Raw genomic sequence first — 18733 nt, forward strand, 5'->3', positions numbered from 1 at the left:
TACACCAACTGGAAACAAACCCAATCCCAACATTTTACCACTTGTTCTGCTAAATGAGACTAACATTAATATTCTAAGATTTCACAATTTCATAACTATGCAAAGTTGTTCTAAAAATTGGCATTCTTAAATCCTTCTCAAGTCAATTCATATCGCACCGTAATTGCCTTAGGCCCTGCACTGCTGCAAGGTAGTTTGAAATGTCTTGTGCTCTCATTCTTATGAGCAAGGTTCACAGGACTTACCCTTCTAAAACACTGCAGTCACATGAGACAACTGGCTAGAAGACTCAGCAAAAGCAAGCAAAAACCAGGGAATCTGGGGAATCTATAGTCCAAGATGTTTAGATACCGCAGAAGTCCATATGCTACCCCCAAAAATATTTAATTTTCCAGTTCTAAAACGATTATTATAACAATAATATGTTTATAGTTTAAAAATGTGTATTTTCTGCTGTTTAACTCATATTAATGTATTGTACATTTAAATTTTTCTTAGTTATCCAAGTTTTCTCTTCCAGTTGAGCACAAGTCAACAAAGATACTTCCCTTCCCACCAGTTTCAACCTATAGAAACATCTGCTTAAGTTTATCAGTGAACTGAAGTTGCCTGCTTATACCCTGCACACAGATGCTGGGCATTTCTAGATCTCAATTGGCAAAAGAGGAAGCAGCTTTCCCAAGAAACTGAACTCTGGCATTGCAACTCCTTGGAAAAGACACAGCAGTGAGGACCACGGACTGAATTACAGACCCCAGCAGCAACATCCACGAGGGGGATTCTTCCAGGGGACAGAAATATCGAAATAGCTCCAGATACACCTGGCACTCCAGAATCCAAGACCATAAAACATGGAAGGTTCTAACTTGACACAAGAAAAAGTCTTTTCACAGGAGGAGAGGCAAGCATTGGAACAGGCTGCATAGGGAGGTTGTAGAATCTCCAGTTTTGGAAGTTTTCCAGCTCTGATTGGACAAAGCCCTGAGTAACCTTGTCTGAACTCAGCATTGACCCTCCTCTGAGCAGGAGGTTGGGACTATGTGACTTCCCAAGGTCACAACACACACCAAGATTATATATGGAGTGTTTTTAGCCGGCTTTTTCCTGTCAGAAAAGGGTGAAAAGAAGTAAATAGCAGGCAGGTTGTTATCTTGACCTCTGGAAGGCCAGCTACCATTCCTACAACATCCTGTCATTTGTCAAGACTGATAAAGATATCTAGGAGCTGCAAACAATTCTAGAGAAAGTTGTTCAAACCAAACACATAAACAGTGCCTGGCTTTTCTTTCTCCCCTCCCAGCTTACTGAACTCCATATCTTAAACCTTCAAGGCATAATGCCAAAGATGTAGACCTCCCTTCACACTGCTAACTAGAGTAGGCCGTAGTATAATACGTACTGTGATGCCAAACTATTGCCAACATCCCACATGGATGAAACCTGCTGTGATTCCAAACACTGTTATGGCAAATATGGCATGAATATGACTGAAGAAACAATTATTCTTCAACGAGTGAAGACATCTTCAACATTTTTACTAAGTCCCTGAGGTACAAATTGCTGGAAACCAAGGGAGAACATTCTAGAGACTACTCTCACAGCCTTTTCAATTGAGCGAGGAGAACGTCAAACCAGGCCCTGCAGGGCATTCTGCTACTATTATTCTCTACACCCAAACAGCAGGCACACTTATAATTCAGTGACATTCATTACTCTGAGCAAAACTGTTTCACACAGAATCACAGCTCCCAAAATATGCATTCACAACAATGTGGAAAGACCATCAATATCATACATTTCTGTGGTCCTAAAATGGATACAGTGAGGGCATCAGCTTGCCAAAGCTGCTTCCTGAGATGCATGTGATTCCAGACCAAGACATAAGCTTCAGCTTCAGTGAAACCAGGCTTGTAAACTGGGGTGAAGAATCCCCTACAAGTGGAACAGAATTCAATGCTGTGTATATTGAGAAACACACTCCTGCATATTTGGGACTTTGCAGCTTGCAGCTTCGCTGTCACATTTCAGGACTTGTGTTTCAAACTTAGTTAAAAAAAAAAAACCAACAGCTGACAGTGTCTTTATAACAAAGTGTCTTTATAACAAAGTCTCTATGTACATACTTTGCAAAGCCAATGAAGTCTTCGTGGTTGGTGTTGATGTAAGAAACCTGGATGTCAATCAGCAGCAGCACCTATCAGGGGAGACAGTAGAGCAAAAAATGGGTGGGTACGGTAGAGGAAAGAGATTGAGTAAAAGGATGGGAGAAAAGAAGAGAACTTTTGAGTTTTCTGCATTATTGAATATTCCTTTCATAATTGCTCAAGCCAAAAGCAACAATATTTTCTAAATCCTACCACTTCTGTTCATGCGCTTGTTTAATAAGCTAGACTACAGAAGAGCTCTTCCTACTTTTTTCCTGACAGACTTCATTTTTCTATCATCTTTGCCCTTGTACGCTTTATTAAGATCAATCATACATGGCCAGAGAGTGATTAATAATATATAATATATATTCTAGCTCTACATTTTGCAAGTTACACAAAATTCTGTCTATTTGTAGCATTCCAGTCAAGCTAGCAAGGAAACCAAACTTTAAACCTAAAATCAGTGTACCTAAATTTTCTTTAGGTACTACACAAAGAAGTGATCTTTAAGCTAGCCCTGTCCCAGAAATGTACAGTCCAGGTACTAGACAGCCATTCTGGTGCACACATCTGGCTTGAGAGATAGGCTAGTCAATGAAATAACAGAATTAATGATTTCTGTACTTGTCACTTGCCAGGCCTTCAATAGCCCAGAGACAGAATTTGATTCAAACTTAATAATCTAATTCAGCAAACAACTTGCGAAGACAGAGAAAGCTCACTCCTACCCTTCAACAGCTTCTTGCACATGCATGAGAGTGCACTTTCCCCCTATCTTTTCAGGCTCCCGTTTATCAGCAGGGAGCAAGGAAGAAACATATTGCTACCAAATGGTAACATTTAATCTCTTCAAAGTGTACAACATTTATTTCTGTACAGCTCCTCAAACACAGCATCACTCCCAAATTCTTTACAATTTCCAGAAGCGAAGTGCCTTACTCAGAGCAAAAGATAGTGGGAACCCAGGTCTAGCTCTTACCTCTGAAAATATTCTCACTAATGTTTTGATAAAGTAACAATAATGACTAACATCATAAATAATGAAGTGAATATGTGACAATAACCCTTTTTGACCAGCTCTTGGCATTTACAGAAAGCTGGTAATTTGTTCCAGGAAATTGCCAGGTATATGCACACAACGAAGAATAGAATAATAAGAAAAAAAGACTCACTTATTCTTAGTAACTTGTATCTTCTTCCAGATTTTGAAATAACTGAGTTTGCTAACTAGAACTCCCTGCAAGTACAAGCCCAAATATGATTTTTTAAAAAATTATTTTTAAAACTACATTCACGGGACAGATTAAAGGAAAAGAAGCAAGACATGCTGCACTGCTCCCTAGCTCACACAGGAACAGGACTAGAGAGTCAAGAGTCCAGAACATCGTAGGAGTTCTGCCTAGACCTTCTTCCAAATATTTCTGTTGTCACACTCTGCACTCTCCAGACAATAATTCGTTTTCCCACGTCCAGTGGATTTTCTCACACGTAATCTAAACTTCGAAGTTTCCTGGATTCGGAGTGCTTAGCTGGGTGATGAATGTTCTAAAGAAGTTTCTCTGAAATTTTTTTTTGTTTGGTTGTTGTTTTTTTTTTTGGTGTTTTTGTTTGTTTGTTTGTTTTTTTAACTGCAGGGAAAGAAGTGGTCAGAAAAGCTGTACATCCATGAAGCTGGAATGGTGCTGGTTAACAAACGCTTGAAACTCTGAATTTAAAATACCACAACCTAAAGTCATCAACTTGATAGCAGTCCCTGCCTTTTAGAATGGCCATAGGAGGAATCTTTTTCTTACCGATTTTAGAATCCAAAGGAGAAATTGCTTTATTAATTTTCAGATTTGAGATACTGCCTTTCAAAGCCCTCGGGAGCCAGTTCCAGTGGTTCTACACTATGCACCTCAGCAAGCCTGTAAACACAGCCAGAGACAGATGGGGCCAAGTTGCTCGGCTCAGCCTGCAGCTAACGTTATTGTTCAGCAACACAGAACTTCAGCACCAACGCTTGCCGGAGCTCAGACATCAACTACACAGCTTGTCACTCCCGCAAGAGTCCCAGTACAATTGCTTGTGGGCCTCACTGTAATTAGAACATGTGATTGGTATGTTAAAAAAAAAAAAAGGAAGCAAAGTAGAAAAAAGGCTGGGTACTTCTGTGTGTGCTTGTTTAATCATGAATCTAGACGAGATAGAAGGAAGAAACATTTTTTACGATAAGGGTGGTGAAACACTGGCACAGATTACCCAGAGAAGTAGTGGAGGCCCCATCCCTGAAAACACTCAAGGCCAGGTTGGATCGGGCTCTGAGCAACCCGGTCTAGTTGAAGATATCCCTGCTCACTGCAGAGGGGCTGGGCTAGATGACCTCTAAAGGCCCCTTCCAACCCAAAGCATTCTATGATTCTACAAATCGATTTCCCACAAACAGCTGTTGTGGCACAGCTAAGATGGCGGCACACTGTGCCAACAGGAACAAGCTGATGCTACTTTAAGACACCAGTCCTAATCTTAAAAGACCAGACTAGCATTTTCTGTAACAATTCTAGTTTCACCTGTCAAAGCTCAATGGTAGAGGAGCAATTTCTCTCCCTTCTAAAAGTGTACAGCCTGTTGAAAAAACAAAAAAAAAAAAAAGAAAAAAAAAATCTTTCATTGTCTTCCTGTACTTTGTGCATAAGAACTTTCCTCCTCTGCAGATCTGCCCAAACCATTAGATCTCCTATTTATTCTCACCTGATCCTTCGTCTTCTCTTCTCTTTCACGAATGTAGCCAGCAACAATTCTTTCTGTTTCCTCACACAACCTCGGATATGTTGCCAACTGAAAAGCAAAATTAATAGAAATTTATACCTGCAGGGTAGCTTCAGTAGAATACAAACAGAGAAGCCTCCAGCTTTCCTCTTTTGAGGAAAGCAATTATTATAAATGCTTGGGCTAACAGTTAACTACACTACAAAGCAAGCCTTACTGGCTACTAATGGTCATTTTCCAGAGAAACCGGAAAGACTTAACCCTTGAATTGTGTCTGTGCTTTACTGCATGGAATATGGAGGAAAAGACACTTTGGACATGTGATCCACAGCTTATCGGCCTTGGGGTGAGGTTTCTCCATGCCTCTCTCTTCTCCTGTGCCTAACTCCAGAGTGGCACTTGAAATAATTTCCAACTTTCTTGTTCTATGAAGGCTCCACCTTGTGGCAACATCCTTAAATTTCAGTAACAAAAACGTGAACAGCAAAACACAACAGTAAATTTGGCCAATAGCACTTCGAAAAGAATCTGCACAATTAATTCATGTGACATATCTTCCAAACTTTGACAAAAGTGGCAAAACCCTGGAAACTCCGCTCAAAATACTGCGGTGAATCTGCTTCTCTGTGTTCTTTGTCAAAAGATTGTTATCCTTTCCTATATTGAGAAATAGCTGCTCTACCTGCTCACTGGTAGGAAAAAAAAAAACAAACACATTACTCGAATGCAAAGGACATGACAGGCTGTTTCTCAACAACTTCAGCATATGCGTGCTTACACGCCAGAACCACTCCTGTACTTGCTACTAGTAGGGTACCCGGCACGCTGAGATGGTGGGTAAGACAGATGAACAGAAGGTGAGGCCAGTTAGCTACGGAGTCTGCAAGAGTCAGTGAGATCTTCTAGAATATCACAGAGTAATTGGAGAAAAGATAACTGAAAATCAGCAACCATTAGTTGTCAATACTTTAGACAAGTGAGTCACAGTATTGACAGATGACAACTTTCCTATGAGGGGGGAAGAGTGGGAGGGGAAAAAAGCTTCTTATTAATGTATCTGACATGCTTCCTTAGCCACAGCTGGGGGCTGTGAAGTTTGAGGTTTCATTCTAAGTGTACACACCAACACAAGTACACACTTCAGGAAAACCATTCCCAGAGTAACTCATAGTAACGCTATGTTTAGTTTTGATGAACTTACTTCTTAACTTATTACACTTGCAGGATCTTGAGTTAAAATTTTTATTGACGCACACAGCCTTCACATCAGGAAGGTCAATGTTCAGCAGTTCTTTCCACTTAGACGTTCAGCACTTCTGTGCAGCAAGCTCATTCATCAACACCAATGCAAGGATGTAGAAATACAAGGGAGATTAAATCATCTTAGCTTTCCACTTCTAACATTTTGACAGCTGTTGTGTATGATAAAAGCACAGGTGAAGCTGTAGATCCTTTATATCTCAAAGAACTGTGGTGCTACCCAGAAGAGTTTCAATATAGAAAGAGCATTTTTCTCTCCTTGATAGACATCTCTGAACACATTTAAGGCCTTTGCTTTAGACAAGTTGCACTGTTTCTTCCTTGCATTAGCACTGGAAAAGAAAACTTTGAAATACAAACTTTTTTGCTGATTTACACATCCATAGAACTGCTGACTATGTTCTGTTTGCAGTAGCAATGAAAACATGGTTTTAAAGAATAAATTGGGGGCAACTCTTTACTCCACAAAATTCCAGTCGTGAGGTGGATACATGTTCAAAACACAGGAGTGAAAAAAATGAAGATTTTCAGCATCACATTGTTTTGAGTTCTGCAGAAACTGTAATTACTCTATAGAGTCTTATTCTGCACATCAAGTGACTAGATCAGAAATCTCTTATAATACTCTAAAATGTAAGATGGGCTTTGTATTATTATTATGTTATACTCACATTACCAGATCTATTTGCAGTTTACCTTTTTAGTGCACTTCTTGACAGTGTTGATTAACTCTTGCATCACCAGATCCACGCTTTTTAAGCAAGGTCCTTTCAGCTTGACTATCTGTTTTTTAACAATGGCTTCAAATGCCATATCTGGAGTAAACAAACCTGTTCTGTGGAGATAAAAGAATATGTAAGATGGTAATACAAACAACTTGCAAGGAAGATATTTTTTTTTACTGAATTGCTCATAATTTTCATTTTCAGAGACTTACAGCTGAGTAATAACAACCATTAACACAAACTGCCTTCCACAAAATTATATTTTCTCCTTTCTCCTTAAAACACAATGTGTCATTGAGAGTTGGAATATAGAAGTAGAAACACGCCCTACTACTCGAAGATGACTGCAAGAACTTTAAGAGTGCTGATACAACGCAATAGAGTCTCTCCAGCATGCACCCAACCTTAGATAAGGGATACATAGCAACCTCCAACCTCAGCCCTTTATCTTGGCCTAAAATACCAATTTCCCCACATATTTGGAAAAACTGGGATAGTCGATTTCACATCACTTCCTCTGACAAGCTATACTATTCAAATAAGGTAGAAATGGACTACAGATAATGTGCATAACATTCTCACTTCTTCATTTGCTGTTGCAAAGTATTCCATTACTTCAAGGTTTCAGGATTGAGAGCTCACCAAGTCACCTTGACAATACCACTGTACAAGTAATACAAATAACATTTTCCAAAACACTAAGAACAACAAAGCTTGCAAACAATGCTTTCAAAAGATACTCTGTACTCACAAGTGGGTAGGAGGAGGGGGAAAAAAAAAAGCAAAACACCCCACAAAACACCACACCAAAACACCACTACCCAAAAAAACCACAAAAGAACCACCCAAGCCTTTTGGAACCTGTTCTATTGTCAAAAAAAAAAACAAAACAAAACAAAAAAACAGGTATGCATCTGATAAAGTGTCCCCCCAAAGCAGATTGGTCATTCCAAAGTGAGATAATTAGGGCATTCCAAACCAAATACCTTCTCTTCCCAAACCTAATAATACACTGCAGACATATCCACAAAGTGAAACCTCAGCCAACTCAGTTGTAAAAGAGTTATTTCAGGAAACAGTTGAGAGAAAGGGGAGCAAGGTAGTAGAGTATGCTGCAGCATCAGCCGAAAGGGGGTTTTTTCCATATCAAGACACAAGTTTTACCCATAAAACTTATAATGCTTCAGGAATACAGGCTCAGTGGAACCGCAGACACTACAGAGAAAATCAATTACTTTTTTTTCTTGTAAAATAATTTTCCAGGATTTCCAGGTAAATTAAACCTGTTTGGGCAAACCAGCTGTTTGGCCCAAAATAGCTACCTGAGAAACAGAAACGTGAAGGAGCGGAAGACAAACGTCGGCTGCTGGGAGCACTGGGTCAGTAATATAGTTTACCACTCAATAGCCAGCGCATCCACAAGTTAAAGAGACCTCTATAAAAACACCCTCTGTAATGTGACTGGGCTTGACAACACAGGAGCACTTGCCTGATACCATGTATGTTCTTGATTGCATAACTTATTTCTCTCCGCAGTTCCTTCTCATTGAATTCCATCTAGAGGAACAAAAGCAGATGAGATCATATTACAGTAATTTTTTAAATAAACAAGAAAATATTACCTGTCCCAATATAACTGGAAGACAGGCAAGTTCAAATGGCAAAAGAGTAATTTCTAATTGTGCTAAGAAAGTAGAAATATTTTAAAACATTTTAACACTAAGGCTACAGGCAGCAGTACAGATTTAAAAAAAAAAATTGTGAACCCTTCCATTGCAGATAATGCAACAGCTAAAATGATTTGACAGAACATCCCAAAAGAGACATGAGTTGATAGAGTAAGCCACAAAAAGCATTTGGAAGAAGCAACGTTTTTTTTAAGCCTGGTTTCCTGAAGTGATGCAAATTCTGTGATTATGTTCCATTTATCCTCCCCTTCCCATCCTACTGTTTTTCAATCAAATCTAAGAGAGGAGTGGTCTCAGTTATGAAGCTGTAACGCTTTTTTTCCAGTTTCTTGAAAGCCAGCTAGCTGGAAAAGAAGTTAGTGTTGTCACAAACCAATGGGTCATTACCTAAGCCTGACTGTTGTCTGTTCTGATGGACTGCTAGTTGACCTACCGCATTTAAACCTTGGAATCAGCCACAGCCCTGTCTGGTCCTTATCCAACTGAATGTTAGGGGATATCAAGGCAGTTGAATATAAAACAGGGGAAGCTTAGGAAAGATGTAAAAGAATGGGGACTAGAGATACAGTAGAGTTCATGGTGAGGGGAAGATGAAGTCACTGGAGTCAAAGACCAAAAAAAAAAAATAATCAAAGAATATGTAACACAAACTCATAGGGAGCCAGGTTTCATTAGTTTACACCACATTGAACCTTCACTTATTCTGTTACCCAAAGGATGGGTAAGCAAGAAGAGAAGTATCAAGAGGACAAATGTTATCTCAAAACACCAAATTTGCTTCTGCTCCACCTCCCACTCTGAAAATGTAGGACTGAAAGCTGGCTTTGGTTTAATGCTGTGAAGATAGGAAGTAGAAAACACAGAAAATGGCTATTTTCCATAACTCTAATTTTAATAGGTATTAACTACTTAAACACAACAACTTAAATTTACCAACTGTAGTAGCTTCCCTGCCCCATTTAACCAGAAGGAAGATGTCGTTGGTAATAAAACAGCAAAAATGCATGGAAAATGGTAATAATTGGGGCTATAATTATATTCTAATTACTATATTTCAGAATTCTTAGTATGATCCAGTGTCTAAAACTAGAAATGAAGCCCCATGGCTCAATTATCACTTCACGTAATTTCTTCCACAACTAAGAGCATGTTCTTCCAATCCAACTTTTTCTTGGCTTTACTACTATCAATATGAATGTGAGAACACATAAATAAAACACAAAGCACACCAGCATGATGGATAAATACCTTCACCAGTTCAAAAGGAAAACGTTCATGGAAAATACGATTGATTTTGGCACCTCCTGAAAGTTCTAGTGTATCAACCTGATCTCCTGATCCTTCAATTCTTTTTTCAAAGTCCACTGAAAACTGTTGTACCATCCTAAATTTCAAAGAGGAGAGAGAAAAAAACCAAACAGAACCATTTAAGCATGTCAGCTACCAACTCTTACTCCAGTATTATGTGACTACTAGTGCCCTATTAAAACATGTTTAGGAATTGACAAAAGTATCTATAACAACAATTCATTCATCCAAGCTGCCAATCCTTAAAATCCATACCTACGCAGCCCCATGCACCCCTACACCCCTTCTGTCTTGCAGGATGTAGCTCAGTGTATTATTTTTTTCTTCATGAATGTTTTTAAAAAATACTGTTTATGAAACTGTATAGTAAAGTCAGCTACAAATACAGCGAGGTACCAGGCCACTCGTGTTTTATCAATGATCAAAAAAATGTACATGCTACAATTATTTAAAAATTTATATTTTTTTTTAAGAGAAGAAAAAGTGATAGCAGTCTTTTTAATAGGATAAGCAAACAAAATTCCTAACATTTAAGTTATAATACTTCCTATATTTGAATAGAAAAGCACACCCATATTTAGATGCTGTTACAGAAACTGCAGAGCTCAACCAGGGAGACCACCACAAGCAAAAATTTCCATCTTACGGCAAAATGTACCATCTGTGGAGAGCTTACTTCTTCACAATGACCCTTTGATCTTTCTAATGTCTTTCAGAAAGATACAGTCCAACAGCACGATGTGAATCAAGCCACTAAGTTGATCCAGTGCTGGAAAATTTGGAAGGGATTGCTAAGGAACTTTCTTTTCCATGCCAAAAAGCTAGCCCTGTAAGCAGTACTAACATGTCAATGTGGCAGCTATCAGTACCACAAGCTCCAGCTTATTTGGTTGTCCTTAGACTTCTGCAGCAGGACCATTTAGAAGAACACACACGGGAATTCCCCCAGTTATGGAAGATTCAAGGATAGCTTTTTTTTTTTTTAACTCAAGTACAGGTATTTGGTCATAAAACTTGAAACAACAGATTCTGCCTAAAAGGAACATTACGTATCAGCTGCACATAAACCTCAGATACCTATATGGCCAGGTTAACAGAATTATAGAAACAGCCCAAGTGTAGGGCCTCAAATTCAAATTTTGAAGAGAATTGCGGAAACTTAAGACCATCTATGGGGCGAGGTGAGGCAGATATTTTTTCTTATACGCATTATAGAACAACTTCTCAAGAATCAGAGGAAAGGGTTCTAGTTATGTTACCTTCCACACCCCAAAAGAAAAAGAGAAAGTGATAATTTTTACTGACAAAAGAAGTTAATTTCTCATATAGCATCTACTTATAATGAAGGAATTAGAAAAACCTATGCAAAGAAGTATCAAGTAGGATGACTTTGGCTGAAATGGAATTAAATTCTTTTTCCTATAGAACATGTTACAAGAGTAGAACACGAGTGAGATACCAACAACACCTAACAACTCACTACACTTCATATATGTGTTTGTAGCAATTAAGTCACCAAATATACAGAGTAAAAAACAAAACCAAAACAAAAAACAACGAAAAAACCTGTGTTGTACTGTCATGGGAGAGTCAAAGGTGATGTCCCCCTGTTTTCGCAACCAAAACATCAGAAGTAGAGTCACAAATGACAGGCTTATGTCTACTCTTTCAGACATAGTTGTTACAAAAACAAGGAGTAAATCAGAGGCTTCAGCAGGCTCAAGAAAGCCTCTCTAGGTTCAGGTGACCATTTTCCCTTCTGAATTCCAGACTTTTAATTAGCGAATGCATCCTGTCCAGAACTTAGGCTTTTTCATAATCCAGTGATATTACCACCTGTCCCAGAGAACTGAGCAGGCTGAAAATCTTTGAAACCAGTCAGAGTAGGAATATGAAAAGTCACATAAAAGAAGAGCTAGATCCATTTCTCTGCAACATCAAGCACAGAGTTCTTTGGAGTTTGCATACAGAATCCTTAACTATATCCTAATCTTTACATTTAAAGCCATTAGAAAGAAGAAAAAAGAAAAAAAAACCTATACAAAGTGGAAAAGCAGACAAAAGACTAGACACTCACTGCAACAGGGCTTTAGTTTTTCTGGTTGGATCTTCTGGTCTGAAGTTCTTGTATACCTCTACTTCATGTTCTATAGAAAGCAGCTGGCTCTGGAGTTTGCTTCTGAAGGCTGGCAGGGTATCCCGAATATGATTGGTAAGTTGCTAAAAAGCAAATAAAAGTCTTTTCATACTGTTAATAAAGATGAAAGCAAGAGCACAATCATTTCCTTCTGACTGCCAAGCATATCAGCCATGACCTGTGCTAGTTTACCAGGGTAGCTCCTTTTGATCTTTGAAGCAATGGAGACTGTTAAAGAACAATACAGCATCCCTTTTGCATACACATTATAAGGAGGCTTGAAAAATTCTTTTGTCCTCTCACTCACTGAGCCCTGTTACTACATACCTGTTTAGTTACACACATTACATGTTTGATTTGAAACCACCTCTCATCACTCAGCACGTATGCCACCGCTCCCATTTTTTTTTCTAAGGGCGTTTCTCAATTCCCTATATATATGTTCAGCATGACAACTCCTTTACTTTACAGCCACAAAGCAATGTGGGACAAAGAAGAGATTCTGAGCACCCACAGCCCATTGAGAACAGAGATGGAGGGACGCTTAGACATACAGAGTACCTACCTGGTCCTCCCCACCATTGAGAAAAGTCACCTCCACATGATTTCTGCTCCCTTGTACTAAGTATACTAAAAGGGATGAGATTTTGCCCTCACATTAATGATTATAGAACTTTACCTTTTTTAAACATTTGATTTTTGGCTGAAAAAGTTTCTACCACTCAGGACTATCGGTTTTCACTTCCGAAAACAGGCCTAAAGGTACTGGAAAATAAACTGAAGGAGAGTAGAAAAAGGCTTACCAGACCTGTGTTTACCTTACCTCGCTTACTTTTGCACATATATGTTGTAATGTGTTTGGACAGCACTGTCAACATCTTACCTGTGCCATAAATTCCTCATGCATTGTACCCGCTCCTTGATTAAAACTAAAGTGGACTTCTTGCACTATGCTGCTAACCCTCTTCCCAACCCCAACCAGACAAGCCATAAATTAAGAACAACACATACCAAAATATGTAAACTCCAAACAAAAGTTGTTCAGCAGACAAAAAATCAAAGGCTGGAGTTTCCCTGGAGCACCACCTTGTGGATGCAGAGAAACTGAAATATTACCTGAAACCACAGACACTAATAGGCGCTTACCATCTTGGGGATGAAACTCAAATAGATCTTCCCCTGTATAATATTCTACACACAATAATAGCAACAGAAGACCAACAGTTCATACTGATACAGGTAAATTTACAAAACAGCTCACAAAAAAGTTAATACATAAAGGAATGTAAATCAGGACAGATGAGACGGTCTACAGGTATATGCAGCTCATGCTTCAGTCTCAAAACTAAGACACATGGATTAAACTTTAAAAATATAAAAAGAGTCAAAACATCCTAAACATAGACAAAATAGCAAGATACAAGCGAGTTCTTGCATCCCGCTGAAGACCTTGGTTCTGAGGCACAAATAAATGTCATTAGCATTTTTTTTAAGTGAGTCCAGAGCATGCCATAACCTGGCTGTTAAGTTACAGCTGCAAAGTCACTGTAGCAAGAAATTAAGCAGGTCAGCCACTTAGTTTCCTACTTTAATGAATAACTTCTCTGCTGTTTCTAGCTGCTGTCCAAAATCGACGAAGCCAGGCTGACCTGGTCTTTGTCTACTCCAGACTACAAGCTGTCATTTGACAGTGAACCGGAAAAAAACTATCCAGTTTGACTGGTCAGCTGATAAACTAGAGTTTATTAAAAAATTAAAAAAAAAAAATAAAATCATAGCATCACCAGTAATTTTAGAGACGCAGGCATGACTTGATCTTTTTCTCTTCCAACTTGCTGAGATTCAAAATCATTAGGGTCATACGCTATTCAAGCTCAGGGATGGCGCTGTGTAAAGAGTAATACCCAAAGACACAAATGGTGGAAGAGAATTATATACTCCTCCCAGTCTGCTGGAGGCAGTGACTTCATTAGGACGGTAAGCTATGTGTTTCTCCTCCAGGTAACTGGGAAATAGAACTCTGTTTCCTGCTGAAGGAAGCTCCGATCTGACACGGTTTGGCATGGACTCATAGAAATAAAGCAAAGGTTTGGGCAAAAATATAGGTAGTGTGAACAAAGCGTTCCGATTACTGTACTAGTCATTTATATTGTTAGTATATGGTATACTGTTTCTATTAAAAACTACAGTAAAGTGTAGATTTTGAGGTTGAAGTACAGACATACAGTGAACCCTCACGATACATGATTTCTAAAAATGTCATGGGTTTTTCTTCTCTAATTTCCAAATGTGAATTCTAAAAATCCTGTTAAACTAGAAGAAATGCAATAATTAAGGAACAGAATGGTATACGTCCAGGAAGGGAGAAAAATCTTATGTTTTATGGTCACACTCAGTATTCAAGAGAACAGGGGAGAGCAGAACTGTCAGTAAAAGTCAGAAACTACATCTCACAGTAAGTTGTCATATGCTACATGTAATATGCAGCTTTGCTTATTACATTGTGAAAACTAAAAAGGTTAAAAGCAGGAAAGAAAAAATGAGGTTCGCTGACCAACATCCATTTTAATAAAGATTTTATATTGGTCCTATCGTTATAAAAGCTGCCTTTCACCACAAAGACTTCAGGTTTTACCTGGTTCAGAACTTTCTGGAGGTACGGTGTTCCCATCCGATCTGCCATGTGCCTATATGCTGGGTGGGAAAGGAAGAATTTCCTTTCTGCTAGAAGAGCTGCCTTTATGTCCTTCTTCCCATCAATGTCTTTTTGGCTCCTGTTTACAACACCAATATAACCTAAAACAACACAAAACCAATGGGTAAGTCAATGCAGCTATTGCCTGAACTACTGAAGTCATATGGAATCGAACTAGACTGCCTCAGTTCAAACAAAACTTCCAAATTTAGGCATTTCAGATATCATTTACAAGTACTGTAATGACCTTAACAGTGTCTAAGTTGTTCATCCAGTTTATGCATAACAGATATACTTCCCTTTAAATCACCAATTCAAATACAGAAACATCTGAAACTCTGGTGTACCTCAAAGAAACCACTTCAAAAATAAACAAACCGAAAAACGCCAAAACAAAATCAAAATGCACAGGTCTATGTAGATAACCTACGTGAAAATAGCAAAATACAGGAAATTTTTTTTCTTGTCTGCTGGACCAACACGCTCCATGGGAGGAGATGGTGGTCTCATCAGTAAATCATAACTAGAATCAAAATTCTTGATATTGTTAACTGTATGAGCAACTGTGGCAGTAGCTACCAGAACAATCTCATGGAAAATTTCTGGAAGGGGTCAAACTTGGTTTACAGTGAGGGAAAAAAAAAAAAGATTCTTTTGTTACAAGCAACAGCAACCCGTTATTCTAGAATAGAAAACTGACTAACAACTTATGCTGATATTTCTTGCTTCCTCTGGAATATGCAGAGTATTTTCCAGGTCCAGGAAAAAAAAAATTATTTTACTTGCAGGATACTTTTAGCACAGCCACCTTTTATGTCTGCAGAATAGACAATGATTAAAGCTAGGAAAATCATCAAGTCCAGCATAACCTTTAATTTACCTCCAGGACTATCAACCACCACCCTTATCCAGACCACTTTCTGTATCACAAAGAATACAGGCAAATGAACATTCTCACCCCTACGAAGAGGGAGTAGTTTATTTTCCAGAATTTCTCTTGCATCTGTTCCTTCATCCATGAGATCCAATTTTGTGATCACACCGATGGTCCTAAGGCCTGACCGCGGTGGAGGCAGGAGGAAAAAGACAGTGAAGAATCATTTATATCCAGGAAAAACAAGTACATCTTACAATTATATAATAACAGGCATGTGGCAGTCTCAAAGCATTGTATCACACAATACCAGTTACAACTGCAAATTATAGTATGTCTGGAAAAGAAGGGATCATCCTTGCCAGTGCTGAAATGTATTCCTCAAATCTCTTTAACAAGGCTCAGGGTTCCTATGATATGACTGTACAAAATCTATGATGCAAGCATCCAGAAATCCCATCAGCACCATGGTCCATTTTGCTAGGGACTACAAAAATTTCTATATAGGCGCTGTCCCACTTGCTTATAAGAGATAGTGACAAAATTTTAAAAATACATTTAAAGCATCATTACCCAAATGATACTGACCTAACAAACAGAAACAGCTGAAGCCTATAAGAGAACGTATATTTATACATCTATAATATATATTGTAAATTATATTTCAGACAAGAGTTGGTCTATTACTTCCAATTCTGTTCTTACACTTGAGAACAAAAAGTGGTTACGTTTGGTCACACTTACCTTGAGGGTCCACTTCCTTAGCTAACTTCAGTGCATCTGAGTTGGCCAGATCAGTGTTAGCTGGAGTCACAGCCAGTATCAGACAGTTTTCTCGAGAGATGAACTGCATTATCATGTCTCTGATCTGTTGCTCAATATCTGGAGGTTGATCCCCTACTGGCACTTTAGTGATTCCCGGCAAATCAATAAGAGTCAGGCTTAATACTGTATGGAAGACACAGGACAACAAAACTGGTTAGCACACCAGACTTGTCTAAAGAAGTCTACACATCTATGGCTGCAGACAAATTTTAGTCACATAAATCCCCACATAATTACTTGTATAAGCATATAAATATTGTGAACAGTTCAAAGAAAATGCCTGACAAACTGAAAAGTACACTTGATTCCCTGTTGGTCTTTCATCTCTGTGTTTATTAACATTACAACTGGCATAGAAGGATGATACTTATAGTGAATAGTCTTGAAGGCTCTCAGACAAATGAACACGGCCTTCTGAGCTTTTTCCACTAACAGGAGCACAGACAACAGACCATTCCCACTGCATCTTTCAAATCAACCCAAAACAGGGTTGTGGTTTTAGCTTGGGGTTTTAGGGTTTTTGGGGTTTGGTTTTTTTTTGTTTTGGTTTGGTTTTTTTGGGGGAGGGTGTTTTGTTTGGTTTTGGTTTTATGGGGTTTTTGTTTGTTTTTTTAAATGCAGTCCTTCTCTGACCATGCATTCAACAGCGTCCCCAGTTAAACAATTTCCAAAACAGTCAATAGCTAGCCTAACTTATATAGCAAAATTGTTGTTAAGAGGGTTTGGGGTACTTTGTTGTACTGGTTTGGGGATTTTTTTTTTTTAACTCTGTAACTTCTGAAGTAAAGTAAGAAACATGAGAAAGTTTACCCATTACAAAAACCTGTTTTGCTCTAGCGTGATTTCCCCAGTACAGGCCACAATGCCACCTAGAAGCATCCCAGCTCGTTCAGCCAGTACTGGGGTAACAAAGCATCCCTTAGACAAATGCAAAAATGTGATTCCTAGAAAGCAAACACCAGAAGAATATCTGGGGTCTGGCTAATACAGACAACAGGTGCTGAACTAAAAGACTGATCCTAATAAAATAAAGTAAGAGCATTAGGTTGGAAATTTTCATTTTCTCCTGGAGTCAGCACGTTCAGCAAACAAGCTTTGAGGCAGGGCATTTAGTTCAGCTCCTCTCCAGTTGGCTGTGCCACATCTCTACAGCAGAGAGGGGCTCCGGGGCATCTGTTTAGAGCCAAGGCTGCTCACAGTATATCAAAGGGAGGTTCAGCATCTCTCTAATCACCTCTCTTCTTATTCTGCTCTTTCTGTCTTTTGATTCATAATGAAGCCGTCAGATGAGGTGGCTAGAAAAATGAAGTGCTTCAGCCAAACATACCACTTTTCTCCTGTATCCAAAACAGATTAAATGCAAAATATTTTTTCTAGATTGCCTTCATTAAATTGGGCAGATGGCAACCAAAGGAATTAACTTTGATGTACACTGGGAGTCTACAACACAGGGCAGCTTCAAACACCATTATTGTGTAAATATAGTTTTAGTGACAGCAACCAATAAACATCCAATAGGTCAGGGAGACGTAATGACTTTCTAGATCACTGATCAGGGAATCCATCTGGAGGGTGGCAAAAAGAATCATTACCACTATGTCTTCCATCTCCTATTATTTGTCTTTACTAGTGAGCTACTATCTAATGGTACATGCACTGCAGGAGAGACTGGTTTCATCCTGATGCAGAATGAGAATATTAAATGGGATAGAGAGTCTGCGTTCTGCATGGCTCTAGTGGCAACAGCTCTCCACCACTGAGTGGTTTTGTAACACAGCAGAAGTTGAGAATTCCTCCAGATACATATTCACTTTTGGTTCAACTCATTCTCAGAACTTTTTTTGTCCCAGAAGACTTCTGTTTGAGTAATGAGAACACATACAAAAAGGAGACAGCTAGACAGACAGAGCTACATGACACGTTACATGACAGAAGTATGAAGTAGAATGATTTTACCTACCATGTGGAGAACATATTCTTAAATTAATAGGAACTGAAGAAATGCCTTTGTTCACTCCTGTTACTCTATCTGTTTCTACTTCAATTTCCTGACGAACTTCATCAAAATCAGTAAACTTCCTCCCTTTGCAGTGTAGAAATTCAGCATATTCTGTGAAAAATATCAATAGCAACTCTGTATTTCACAGACTTACAGACTTGGCCACCCACTTTTCAAGCCCCTAGTATTCTACAGATCCATATGAACAAAAGCGTGTCATCATGGATATCAGGAAAGCATTATATATGAGTACATGACCCAGCCTACAACAAGAAAGGGTTAGTTAAAAAGTCAAGTTGACTGGATGTGATTTACTGCTTTTATCTT

General features: G+C 38.7%; 1 protein-coding gene across 3 annotated transcripts in view; it reads right to left on the reverse strand.

Moving 5' to 3' along the window:
- The window catches only part of DNM3 (dynamin 3), a 183190-nt gene that overhangs the window by 136277 nt on the left and 28180 nt on the right, over positions 1–18733 (reverse strand). For all 3 annotated transcript variants that reach the window (XM_075422424.1, XM_075422423.1, XM_075422422.1), the window contains exons 3-12: positions 18368–18517; positions 16327–16530; positions 15667–15765; positions 14649–14809; positions 11954–12096; positions 9817–9952; positions 8370–8437; positions 6852–6990; positions 4878–4964; positions 2124–2194 (exon numbers count right to left, since the gene is read on the reverse strand). In XM_075422424.1, coding sequence (XP_075278539.1) covers positions 2124–2194; positions 4878–4964; positions 6852–6990; positions 8370–8437; positions 9817–9952; positions 11954–12096; positions 14649–14809; positions 15667–15765; positions 16327–16530; positions 18368–18517 — 1258 coding nt within the window. The remainder of the gene's footprint in view (positions 1–2123; positions 2195–4877; positions 4965–6851; positions 6991–8369; positions 8438–9816; positions 9953–11953; positions 12097–14648; positions 14810–15666; positions 15766–16326; positions 16531–18367; positions 18518–18733) is intronic.

The sequence above is a fragment of the Opisthocomus hoazin genome, chromosome 6 (assembly GCF_030867145.1).
Source record: "Opisthocomus hoazin isolate bOpiHoa1 chromosome 6, bOpiHoa1.hap1, whole genome shotgun sequence".
Classification (NCBI taxonomy): domain Eukaryota; kingdom Metazoa; phylum Chordata; class Aves; order Opisthocomiformes; family Opisthocomidae; genus Opisthocomus; species Opisthocomus hoazin.